Genomic DNA, 13,322 nt, shown 5'->3' on the forward strand with positions numbered 1-13,322 from the left:
TTATTACCAGTAGTACAGGGCCTTCGCGAGGCCACACCTGGAGTATTGTGTACAGTTTTGGTCTCCTAACTTGAGGAAGGACATTCTTGCTATTGAGGGAGTGCAGCGAAGGTTCACCAGACTGATTCCCGGGATGGTGGGACTGACATATCAAGAAAGACTGGATCAACTGGGCTTGTATTCACTGGAGTTCAGAAGAATGAGAGAGGATCTCATAGAAACGTTTAAAATTCTGACGGGTTGCTGAGGCCAATTCACTAAATATATTCAAAAAGGAGTTAGATGTAGTCCTTACCACTAGGGGGATCAAGGGGTATAGCGAGAAAGCAGGAATGAGGTACTGAAGTTGCATGTTCAGTCATGAACTCATTGAATGGCGGTGCAGGCTCAAAGGGCCGAATGGCCTACTCCTGCACCTATTTTCTATGTTTCTATGAGGGCCACCTGTTTCTTTATCTACCTGCAGTAGAATACTGTTTATGTACTCAATGACCCCTCCACGGTCTCTAAATTGTTAGACTGCTTGTCCGACATCCAGTTCTGGATAAACAGAAATTTTCTCCAATTAAATAATGGGAAGACCGAAGCCATTGTTTTCGGTCCCCACCACAAACTCCGTTCCCAACCCTCTTCCCAACTTCTGTCTGAGGCTGAACCCGACTGTTCGCTACCTTCGTGTCACATTTGAGCTTTCGACCACATATCCACAGCGTAACTATTTCCACCTCTGTAACATCGCCCGTCTCTACCCTTGCATCACCTCATCCGCTGCTGAAACCTTCATTCATGCATTTGTTACCTCTAGACTTGCCTATTCCAACGCACTCCTGGCTGGCCTCCCACATTCTACCCTATGTAAACTAGAGGTGATCCAAAACTCGGCTGCCCATGTCCTAACTCGCACCAAATCCCACTCACCCATCACCCCTGTGCTCGCTGACCTACATTGGCTTCCGGTTAAGCAACGTCTTGATTTCAAAAATCTCATCCTTATTTTCAAATTCCTCCATGGCCTCGCTCCTCCCTATCTTTGTAATCTCTTCCAGCCCCACAACCCCTCCCTCCCCCCCGCCCCCCAAGATGTCTGCACTCCTCTAATTCTGAGTATCCTTGACTATAATTGCTCAACCATTGGTGGTCGTGCCTTCTGTTGCATCGGCCCCAAGCTCTGGAACTCCCTGCCTAAACCTCTCCGTCTCGCTACCTCTCGTTCCTCCTTCAAGACGCTCCTTAAAACATACCTCTTTGACCAAGCTTTTGGTCACCTGCGTTAATTTCTACTTGTGCGACTCGGTGTCAATATTTTTTTATCTCCTAATACTCCTGTGTAGCACCTTGGACCGTTTCACTACTTAAAGGCACTATATAAATACAAGTTGCTGTTGCATGAAGACATAGGATAATCCCAGTAGCTAAAGTTTTTCTGTACATTATCCTGGGCATATTGCCTAAAGCTTACTTGGATACCAGGACTAGTGAAGATACTCCGAGGGTCATGAGATGTGACTCATCTATGAGAGTAATTAAAAATACATCCAAAGTAAGAAAGGACCCAAAAATGTAAAATTTCTTAATTTATTTGAACATTTCAGAGTTTGACTTTGTGATTATTTCTCTCCGTGGTACAGCAAGCCCTTCTTCTGGAACAGCAACGTATTCATCAGCTTCGCAATTACCAAGCATCCATGGAGGCTGCAGGGATTCCCGTGTCCTACAGCGGGCATCGTCCACTCTCCCGAGCGCAGTCATCACCTGCTTCTGCCACTTTTCCTATCTCTATTCAAGAACCACCCAGTAAACCTCAATTCACTACAGGTAAGCACTTGTTGAAGCTTGACTTGTGAAACCTGAAAACTCAGTTCCTTTTCCTGGTCAATTTTACACATCCAGGTCTTGGTCTTTATCACTCTCCCTATTGTAAAGTGCTTGAATTGTGATTCGAAGTTACTACATAAGCTTATGTGTGATATGATTATTGTGTCGTAGTAAATTAAACATGTGTATAATATATTTCTGCATTTCATGTGCATATTATAATCTTGATCTATATGCTGCCCATTAGCGGCATCATCCCAGACGTGCAATCAGCTGACTAAACCTAGTTCTACCTCTCCACCTCTCTTCACTGCTCTCTGTTGTCAGATTGCTTGTCCAACATCTAGTTCTGGATGAATTGCCATTTTCTCCAGTTAAACAAATTCCATATCACTCGCCACTCATTTCCATTCATCTCCTCAGCCATTGTTTCAGGCTGATTCAGTGACCTATTCAACCCCGAGCTGAGCTTTTGACCTCATGTACTCTCCATCACAAAGGCTGTCTACTTGCAGCTCCATTATATTGTCTGTCTCAGCCCATCTACAGCTGAAACTCTCATCCTAGCCTTTAACACCTCCTGACTCAACGATTCCAATGTTCTCCTGGCCAGCCTCCCATTCTCCATCCTTCATAAACTTAATCTCATTCATTAATCTTCCTGTATACTATCCTGCACCAAGTCCTGCTCGCGTATCACCTCTGTCTTTACTGACCAATAGAAACATAGAAACATAGAAAATAGGTGCAGGAGCAGGCCATTCAGCCCTTCTAGCCTGCACCGCCATTCAACGAGTTCATGGCTGAACATGAAACTTCAGTACCCACTTCCTGCTTTCACGCCATACCCCTTGATCCCCCGAGTAGCAAGGACTTCATCTAACTCCCTTTTGAATATATTTAGTGAATTGGTCTCAACTACTTCCTGTGGTAGAGAATTCCACAGGTTCACCACTCTCTGGGTGAAGAAGTTTCTCCTTATCTCGGTCCTAAATGGCTTACCCCTTATCCTTAGACTGTGACCCCTGGTTCTGGACTTCCCCAACATTGGGAACATTCTTCCTGCATCCAACCTGTCCAAACCCGTCAGAATTTTAAACGTTTCTATGAGGTCCCCTCTCACTCTTCTGAACTCCAGTGAATACAAGCCCAGTTGATTCAGTCTTTCTTGATAGGTCAGTCCCACCATCCCGGGAATCAGTCTGGTGAATCTTCGCTGCACTCCCTCAACAGCAAGTATGTCCTTCCTCAAGTTAGGAGACCAAAACTGTACACAATACTCCAGGTGTGGCCTCACCAAGGCCCTGTACAACTGTAGCAACACCTCCCTGCCCCTGTACTCAAATCCCCTCGCTATGAAGGCCAACATGCCATTTGCTTTCTTAACCGCCTGCTGTACCTGCATGCCAACCTTCAATGACTGATGTACCATGACACCCAGGTCTCGTTGCACCTTCCCTTTTCCTAATCTGTCACCATTCAGATAATAGTCTGTCTCTCTGTTTTTACCACCAAAGTGGATAACCTCACATTTATCCACATTATACTTCATCTGCCACGCATTTGCCCACTCACCTAACCTATCCAAGTCACTCTGTAGCCTCATAGCGTCCTCCTCGCAGCTCACACTGCCACCCAACTTAGTGTCATCCGCAAATTTGGAGATACTACATTTAATCCCCTCGTCTAAATCATTAATGTACAATGTAAACAGCTGGGGCCCCAGCACAGAACCCTGCAGTACCCCACTAGTCACTGCCTGCCATTCCGAAAAGTACCCATTTACTCCTACTCTTTGCTTCCTGTCTGACAACCAGTTCTCAATCCACGTCAGCACACTACCCCCAATCCCATGTGCTTTAACTTTGCACATTAATCTCCTGTGTGGGACCTTGTCGAAAGCCTTCTGAAAGTCCAAATATACCACATCAACTGGTACTCCTTTGTCCACTTTATTGGAAACATCCTCAAAAAATTCCAGAAGATTTGTCAAGCATGATCTCCCTTTTACAAATCCATGCTGACTTGGACCTATCATGTCACCATTTTCCAAATGCGCTGCTATGACATCCTTAATAATTGATTCCATCATTTTACCCATTACTGAGGTCAGGCTGACCGGTCTATAATTCCCTGCTTTCTCTCTCCCTCCTTTTTTTAAAAAGTGGGGTTACATTGGCTACCCTCCACTCGATAGGAACTGATCCAGAGTCAATGGAATGTTGGAAAATGACTGTCAATGCATCCGCTATTTCCAAGGCCACCTCCTTAAATACTCTGGGATGCAGTCCATCAGGCCCTGGGGATTTATCGGCCTTCAATCCCATCAATTTCCCCAACACAATTTCCCGACTAATAAAGATTTCCCTCAGTTCCTCCTCCTTAATAGACCCTCTGACCACTTTTATATCCGGAAGGTTGTTTGTGTCCTCCTTAGTGAATACTGAACCAAAGTACTTGTTCAATTGGTCTGCCATTTCTTTGTTCCCCGTTATGACTTCCCCTGATTCTGACTGCAGGGGACCTACGTTTGTCTTTACTAACCTCTTTCTCTTTACATACCTGTAGAAACTTTTGCAATCCGCCTTAATGTTCCCTGCAAGCTTCTTCTCGTACTTCATTTTTCCTACCCTAATCAAACCCTTTGTCCTCCTCTGCTGAGTTCTAAATTTCTCCCAGTCCCCAGGTTCGCTGCTATTTCTGGCCAATTTGTATGCCACTTCCTTGGCTTTAATACTATCCCTGATTTCCCTAGATAGCCACGGTTGAGCCATCTTCCCTTTTTTATTTTTACGCCAGACAGGAATGTACAATTGTTGTAATTCATCCATGCGTTCTCTAAATGTCTGCCATTGCCCATCCACAGTCAACCCCTTAAGTATCATTAGCCAATCTATCTTAGCCAATTCATGCCTCATACCTTCAAAGTTACCCTTCTTTAAGTTCTGGACCATGGTCTCTGAATTAACTGTTTCATTCTCCATCCTAATGCAGAATTCCACCATATTATGGTCACTCTTCCCCAAGGGGCTCCTGATCTCCCAGTGCCTCAGGTTAAAATTTTTTATCCTCTTTAAATCCCCTCAAGGCCTATGTCAGTAACCTCCTCCAGCCCTCCCCTGAACCTTGGCCTCTTGTGCATCTCTTCCGGCCCCACCATTCATGGCTGTGCCTTCAGCAGTCTAGACCTCATGCTGTGGAAGACCCTCTCTGGAGGGGAGGGATAGAGAGATGGCGAGTTTAGGAAGGGAATTCTAGAGCATGAAGTTTAGGTGACTAATGGCACATCTGCCAATGGTCAAGGGAGTGGGGGGGGGGGGGGGGGATACACGAGGCCAGAGTCAGATGGACATGGGGTTCGGAGAAACTCTTATAAAGAACAAATCATGCACTAGTTGGGACATCCCTTGCGTTCTGAAGAAACTAAGTTGTCTCGGTACCTTAGTGATGGACAGGACTGCTGTCAGCAGTGTCATGAAAGAGAGCACTGACAACCTAGTCATTTGGACATGGGCAGAACTGTAGAAAGGCTACCATAATGGGAAAATATTTGTTAATTCTCGGGGTCTTGAAGTTGGGATGAATGGCAAAATCTTACATAAGTAGTTGAGGTGTTTGGATAACATTGTTAAAGTATACATCCTTAAAGTCCAAAGCCATTAGTTAGTGTGCTTAATAGAGCACCAAAAGTGCATGTTGCTAAATTTGTCACCTTGGATAGCGTCTTCAGAATGAGAGTTAAAGATCCTTGAGTCTAAAATAGGTCAACAACCTCCTGATCGCTATGGAACTATAAAGTAGTGGGACTAGATGCACGAGTGACTCTGACTGTTATCTTCTTTGTGGTCTGCAAAGGCAGAAGTTTTTATATTTCCACAACCAAAGGTTCCTTGACACAAATACTTTCTAATAGTCTCAATAGAGCTGTTCCCCTGAGAGGAGGAGAAGGCCTATAAAATGGAGGACCTTCCTTGACTGTTGCTCTTACCCAGCCATTCACCAAGAGACTCCCAAAGCAAGCACCCTACGTGGTGCTTCGATACGGCAAGTGGGCCCCAAGTGAGAAAACACTTCAAGGACACCCTCAAAGCTTCCTTGACGAAGTGCAACATCCCCACCGACTCCTGGGAATCCCTGGCCCAAGACCGTCCAAAATGAAGGAACATCCGGGAGGGCGCTGAGCACCTTGAGTCCCATCGTCGAGAACAAGCAGAAAACAAGTGTAAACAGCGGAAGGAGCTTGCATCAACCCAGGCTCTCCAATCACCCTTTCCTTCAACCAATGTCTGCCCCACCTGTGACAGAGACTGTAGGTCCCGCATTGGACTCCTCATTCACCTGAGAACTCACTTTTAGAGTGGAAGCAAGTTATCCTCAACTCCAAGGGACTGCCTATGATGATGATTCACCAAGAAGTTTACTATGTCCTGCTCATCCGTAAACAGTATCCACACTGGTGAGCTAGCTAGCGCTGAGAAGGCTGTTAGAGTAAATCACTGGAGACAGAGTCAGCAACAGAACCACATTCTTGTTTTGGTCCTATGCTGTGCTCCTTGCCGGATCTTAAATCTGGGTGCGAAGCCTCTTCTGACGTTGAAAATACACCACTTACCTTGAAAGGCTTAGTCCTCAACACTGCATAGACCATTTTAGAATTGTTCTTGGGTTCTTGTGTTGTTAAAACTTTTCTAGTATATCATCTAGTCCATTCCTAAAGAGATCCTTTCCTGTATGTGGCTTTCTCCAAAAGCTTATTTGCAATTCAATTGAGAAAATTAATATTCTGTACCAAGCATATCTCCAGACAATATCTCTTGGGCTGCAGGCTATAATCATACATTAACGGTATCAGTCCATTGATTGTTGGAAGAGCTTAGTGACCTGTATATGATTCACATTAGACTGGATATTATTTCTGATTGAGGTAGAAAGTTTGTGTGATAGAAGCACTGATCTGAGCTGTTTATTTGTGGCTAAATATAACGCAATGGACTTAATAGGATGCCAGCCCTTAATGCTAGGATTAATAAATGATCTCGAGGGTGAGAAAGTTAGTTCTCAAACCAGGGTCCTAAGCTTAAATTAAGGAGACTACAAAGGTATGAGGGCAGAGTTGGCTGAAGTGGACTGGGAAAATAGACTAAAGAATGGGACGGTTGATGAGCAGTGGCAGGCATTTAAGGAGATATTTCATAACTCGCAGAAAAATTTATCCCAATGAGAAGGAAAGACTGCAAGGGATAACCATCCGTGGCTAAGTAAGGAACTAAGGAAGAGTATCAAACTGAAAACAAAGGCATACAATGCAGCCAAGACTGGTGGGAGGCCAGAGGATTGGGAAACTTTTAAAAGCCAGCAGAGAACAACTAAATAAATGATTGCGAGGGTAGATAGATTATGAAAGTAAACCAGTGCGAGATATAAAAACAGATAGTAAGAGTTTCTACAGGTACATAAAAAGGAAAAGAGTGGCTAAAGTAAATGTTGGTCCCCTGGAGGATGAGACTGGGGAATTGATAATGGAGAACAGGGAAATAGCAGAGACGTTGAACAAATATAGTGTATTGGTCTTCACGGTAGAAGACACCAAGAACATCCCAATAGTGGATAATCAATTGGCTATAGGTAGGGAGGAACTTAATAAAATCACTATCACTAATAAAAGTAGTACTAGGTAAAATAATGGGATTAAAGGCGGACAAGTCCCCTGGAGCTGATGCCTTACATCCTAGGGTCTTAAGAGAAGTGGCTGCATTGATTGTAATCTATCAAAATTCCCTGGATTCTGGGATGGTCCCAGCAGATTGCAAAACTGCAAATGTAACACGTATTTAAAAAAAGGAGGCAGACAAAAATCAGGAAACTATAGACCAGTTAGCCTAACATCTGTCGTTGGGAAAATGTGGAGTCCATTATTAAGGAAGCAGTAGCGGGATATTTGGAAAAGCATGATACAATCAAGCAGAGTCGGCATGGTTTTATGAAAGGGAAATCATGTTTGATAAATTTGCTGGAGTTCTTTGAGGATGTAACAAGCAGGGTGGATCAGAGGGAACCAGTGGATGTGATGTATTTGGATTTCTAGAAGACATTCGATACAGTGTTACATAAAAGGTTACGGCACAAGGTGAAAGCTCACGGTGTTGGGGGTAATATATTAGCATGGATAGAGGATTGGTTAACTAACAGAAAACAGAGTCGGGATAAATGGGTAATTTTTGATTGACAAACAGTGACTAGTGGGGTGCCACAGGGATCGGTGCTGGGTCCTCAACTATTTACAATCTGTATTAATGACTTGGATGAAGGGACCGAGTGTAATGTAGCTAAGTTTGCTGATGATAGAAAGATGGGTGGGAAAGCAAATTGTGAGGAGGACACAAAAAATCTGCAAAGGGATATAGACAGGCTAAGTGAGTGGGCATAAATTTGGCAGATGGAGTATAATGTGGGGAAATGTGAGGTTATCCACTTTGGCAAAAATAATAGAAAAGCAAATTATAATTTAAATGGAGAAAAATTGCAAAGTGCTGCAGTACAGAGGGACCTGGGGGTCCTTGTGCATGAAACACAAAAAGTTAGTATGCAGGTACAGCAAGTAATCAGTAAGGCAAATGGAATGTTGGTCTTAATTGCAAGGGGGATCGAGTATAAAAGCAGAGAAGTCCTGCTACAACTGTACAAGGTATTGGTGAGGCCACACCTGGAGTACTGTGTACAGTGGCATTGAAGGCTGTTCAGAGAAGGTTCACTAGGTTGATTCCGGAGATGATTCCGGTTGAGTAGGTTGGGCCTATACTCATTGGAGTTCAGAAGAATGAGAGGTGATCTTATTGAAACATATAATGAGGGGGCTCGCCAAGGTGGGTGCAGAGAGGATATTTCCACTTATAGGGGAAACTAAAACGAGGGGACATAGTCTTAGAATAAGGGGCTGCCCATTTAAAACTGAGATGAGGAGAAATTTCTTCTGAGGGTTGTATATCTATGGAATTCTCTGCCCCAGAGAGCTGTGGAGACTGGGTCATTTAATATATTTAAAGCAGAGATAGACAGATTTTTGAGCGATAAGGGAATAAAGGGTTATGGGGAGCGGGCAGGGAAGTGGAACTGAGTCCATGATCTTATTGAATGATGGAGCAGGCTCGAGAGGCCAAATGGCCTACTCTTGCTCCTATTTCTTATGTTCTTATGTTCAGCCTGATTTAGATTTAGATGGAGTGCATAACCTTTCAACAAAATTATCCAGTCAACTGAATTCTTCTAGATGTCCAGGGCTTCTGTTCTATACAGATGATTTCCCACATAATAAATACAAGTTGTTATTTAGTCTGAACTTGGATTGTTGTAGGGCATTCTGCAACAGATTGTGTTGAAGAGAGCTTTCTCAGTAGTTAAGAGATTACTGAGCAGTTTCTCTCCTGGATATCACCAATATCAACTGAAATAAATGTTCATATACCATTCCAGTGAATGTCCATAGAAGTGGTTGTAGGATGACAGCAAGATGCATTAAACTCTGACTAAGATCTTTACTCACACCAGGATTCTTGGGATGTACAAACCTAACTTAAGTAAACCGAGTGAAATATGCTCAGGCCTAGTATGGACATGTGATAAGATTCTTGCTCAATGAAGGGCTCTCCTCTTCCTGAGAACTATAGGTTCTCATTCCTGTACATCAGACAAAATGGACACTTTTTGTGGTTGACTCGTATATAGTTGGTGGGCAGGCAGTTCTGTTAACGCTGGTTCTTCCTTAATTGATAATCACATTTAGTTTTTCCAAAATTAGTGATCAGAAGAAAGGATGTTGACAATGAACACGATTCCTGAGCAAACTAAGAATTTTAACAAATCTTTATTTCCTATTGTAGTCCTGAGCCCCACAGAGGATTTAGTAAAATTTTTAACATTCTGGTGCATTGTTTCTTGATTGTTTTCTTTTCATTTCCATAACAGGTCTTGTATATGATACACTGATGCTAAAACATCATTGTACTTGTGGAAATACAAACAGCCATCCAGAACATGCCGGCAGAATTCAGAGTATCTGGTCTCGCCTCCAAGAGACAGGCCTACGCAGCAAATGTGAGGTAATTTCCAAACAGAGATAGAGACTCCTTGATATGTCAATATGAAAACAAACTGCTGCTACCCCTGTTAAAAAGTACAGGATGATCATTTAAAAAAAGTGAAAGTACAACCTTGGGCAGATTCAAAAACAGAACTTAACAACGGAACCATTTATTCACTTACCATGATCAAGTTGCCTGTGAATTGTTTTGAAGCTGTATGTAACTAATACAAACAAGTCACGTGTTAATTTATCTACATAGTAGGTGATAGTTATTTGAACTGTTATGGAATAACTGCATATTAACTTGATTCAAATTAGAGGAATATATTCCTGTATTGCATGGTTTTGGGCGTATTGCAGTCAATCTATTAACGGTGGCTTAGGTAAATATACCAAGGAGCATGCACAAGAGTTATAGCTGGCCATACAAAAAATAAATATTTTCCACAAAGATTCTCTTTTCTGCCCATCTTTGACCAGACTGAATGGGGGTGCGGATTTATGAACAGGAAGTCCTACAATGCTTTGAGCATGTTCATTAGACTTGAAAGGAAAGGATCTTTAATCTGCTTTCTTGAATGAAGAGGCACATAATTGACATGAACAAGAACTTATCTAGAAAAACCAAGGCAGTTACAGAAAGACAGCCATCAAAATCTAAAGCTAAAATTTAAGCTATGGACAACTAATTCAAATTTAGCCCGAGGCTCAAAGAAAGGAGTGTAGGTGTCTGGATTTACACCATGGTATGACCAACTTTGAATAAGAAGAAAAATAATTTACAATTATATAAGCACCTTATCACATAGTCAGGACATCTCATAGCACTTCACAACCAATTAATTACTTTGCAAGTGTAGTCACTGTCGGATAGATAAATCAATTAAATTTGGATACAGCAAGGTTCCACAAATAGCGAGTAAAATGAATTACCATTTTATTTAATGGGGTTTAGATGAGAAAGGTAAGTTAGCCAGGACACTGGGTAAACCCCCAGCTCTTCTTTGAATAGCACCACGCGACCTCTTGCATTCACCTGAACGAGTAGATGGGGGTCTTGGTTTAATGTCTCATTTGAAAAATAGTGTAATTTCTTGAGTTTCTTACGTTTTACTGTCTAGCCTTACTTTAAAGTCAGTTTATTCAAAATTTTTGATAATTGAAAAAAAAATTAGTATTAAATTTACACTTTGTAGTATTTGTAATGATTAAAATTATTGAGCAATTCAAAATTGTATTAGTACAAAAACAGCTTTGAAATATCAGTAAACAAAGCAAATGGTATGCTAGCCTTTATTACAAAATGATTGGAGTATAAATAAAAAGGTCTTACTGCAATTATATCAGATCTTGGTGAGACCACACCTTGTACTGTGTACAGTTTTGGTCTCCTTACCTAAGGAAAGATATACTTGCCTTAAAAGGGGGGAAGGTTGGCCTATGAGGAGAGATTAAGTCGAATGGGTCTATATTCCCTAGCATTTAGAAGAATGAGAGGTGATCTCATTGAAATGTATAAAATTCTTACAAGGCTTGACAGGGTAGATGCTGAGAGGATGTTTCCCCTGGCTTGGGAGTCAACTAGGGAACATAGTCTCAGAGTAAGTGGTCGGCCATTTAGAACTGAGATGAGGAGAAATTTCTTCACTCAAAGGGTTGTGAATCTTTGGAATTCTCTACCCCAGAGGGCTGTTGAGGCTCAGTCGTTGAGTACATTCAAGACTGAAATCGATAGAATTTTGGATACTAAGGGAAACCAGGGATATGGATATAGTGCAAAAAGGTGAAGTTGAAGTAGAAGATCAGCCATTATCTTATTGAATTGTGGAGCAGGCTCAAGGGGCAGAATGGCCTATCCTGCTCCTATTTCTGGTGTTGCAAACTGTAAATGTTAATTTTACCAGTAAATTATCAGCTGGGGAGAAACTCAAGGTGGTGGCTCATACTAACTTCACAAAATTTTTGGAACCATTTGATTGGTTCTGCTCCTCCTTTCTTTTATCGGCCACTTTTACTGACTGCCCATGCTTCATAAAGTGTCAGCCATGACTGATACTTGGCAGCACTCTGAGTCAGAAAGTTGTGGGTTCATGCCCAACTTCAAGAATTTTGAGCACATAATCTCGGCTGACACTTCAGTGTAGTACTGAGAGAGTGCTGCACTGTTGGATTGACATCTTTCACATGAGACGTTAAACCGAGGCCCCATCTGCCTTCATGGGTGGATGTAAAAGATCCCATGGCAGAAGAAGAGCATAGGGGTGTTCTCCCAGGTGTCCTGGCTAATATTTATCCTTCATCCAACATCATTAAAAACAGATTTTCTGGCCAGTATCTCATTGCTGTTTGTAGGACCATGGTGTGTGCAAGTTGTTTGCCGCGTTTCCCTACGTTACAACAATGACTACAATTCAAAAGTACTTTATTGGCTGTAAAGCGCTTTGGGACATCTTGACATGAAAGCCTTGTCGTTTCATTTATTTGTTATTTTCACATTTCCTCATTGGAGGTTTATCAACCCACTTAGTACATTGCCTACTGTTTTGTTGTGATATGAAATTTGAGCCAGTCAAATATAAATGTGATGCAGAAATTAATTTGCAAATATGCAGTATAATGCTGGAAATGTGATGATAAAACTTGTGCTAGATGGGATGTTATATAAATTACTTAAAAAAAAATAACACAGGTAGACGAAAGTGGTGATAATTCATTGCTTGCAGTCTGGGTTTTTGTTTCTGGTTTGTCTTTCTCTTCTGCAATCCAGAAGTTGAATTTGAACGCATCACTTTTGCAACAAGGTGATTTGAGGTATATTTTCTACTGTTCATTATATTTTCCGTTGTCTATTAAAAATGGTGATCAGTGCCTAATATCAAAGAACAAGTTAGTGTTTTTGTAAAGAAGCATTTGCTTCTGAAATAGGTGCATGTTTCTATCAGCAGACCATTTGCAAGGTTAGGCATAGTCGATTCCTGTACAACAGGTTTATTTATGGACAGCTTACAGTGAAATGTAACAATTTTCTCTTTGCACAATTGATCTATGCAACAGGGCACTCTTTCTGCAGGCCATTTATCCAGATTGGCTAGACTGCCCAGCATGCCTGCACTGATCACTATATTTTCCCATGTTTGCTAAAATCAGCGAACAGAAAAAAAGCACTTCAGTTTCACTCTACAGTACATCATTTTACTTGTGGAATTAATGTCATTGAAGCATGACATTGAAAGTAATCATGGATTATTTGAATTATTCACTTACTGAGCAGGCATTTCTCAAGCTGCTCATTTAAAAGGCAACACACTATTAGTGTACATAAATCGGATAGCAAGATAGGACTGTCAAATGGACTGTAACCACAGTAAAATGTGTCATCTAGGATGGGAAGTAGACACTTCAAAACTAAGTGTCATGAAAAGCATTG

At 41.9% G+C, this 13,322-nt stretch overlaps 1 protein-coding gene across 1 annotated transcript in view; it reads left to right on the forward strand.

Annotated features, from left to right (window-relative positions):
* The window catches only part of hdac4 (histone deacetylase 4), a 625,953-nt gene that overhangs the window by 486,875 nt on the left and 125,756 nt on the right, over positions 1 to 13,322 (forward strand). The window contains exons 11-12 of the mRNA XM_070873855.1: positions 1,629 to 1,815; positions 9,778 to 9,911. Coding sequence (XP_070729956.1) covers positions 1,629 to 1,815; positions 9,778 to 9,911 — 321 coding nt within the window. The remainder of the gene's footprint in view (positions 1 to 1,628; positions 1,816 to 9,777; positions 9,912 to 13,322) is intronic.

This window comes from Pristiophorus japonicus, chromosome 3 (genome assembly GCF_044704955.1).
Source record: "Pristiophorus japonicus isolate sPriJap1 chromosome 3, sPriJap1.hap1, whole genome shotgun sequence".
In the NCBI taxonomy this organism is placed as follows: Eukaryota; Metazoa; Chordata; class Chondrichthyes; family Pristiophoridae; genus Pristiophorus; species Pristiophorus japonicus.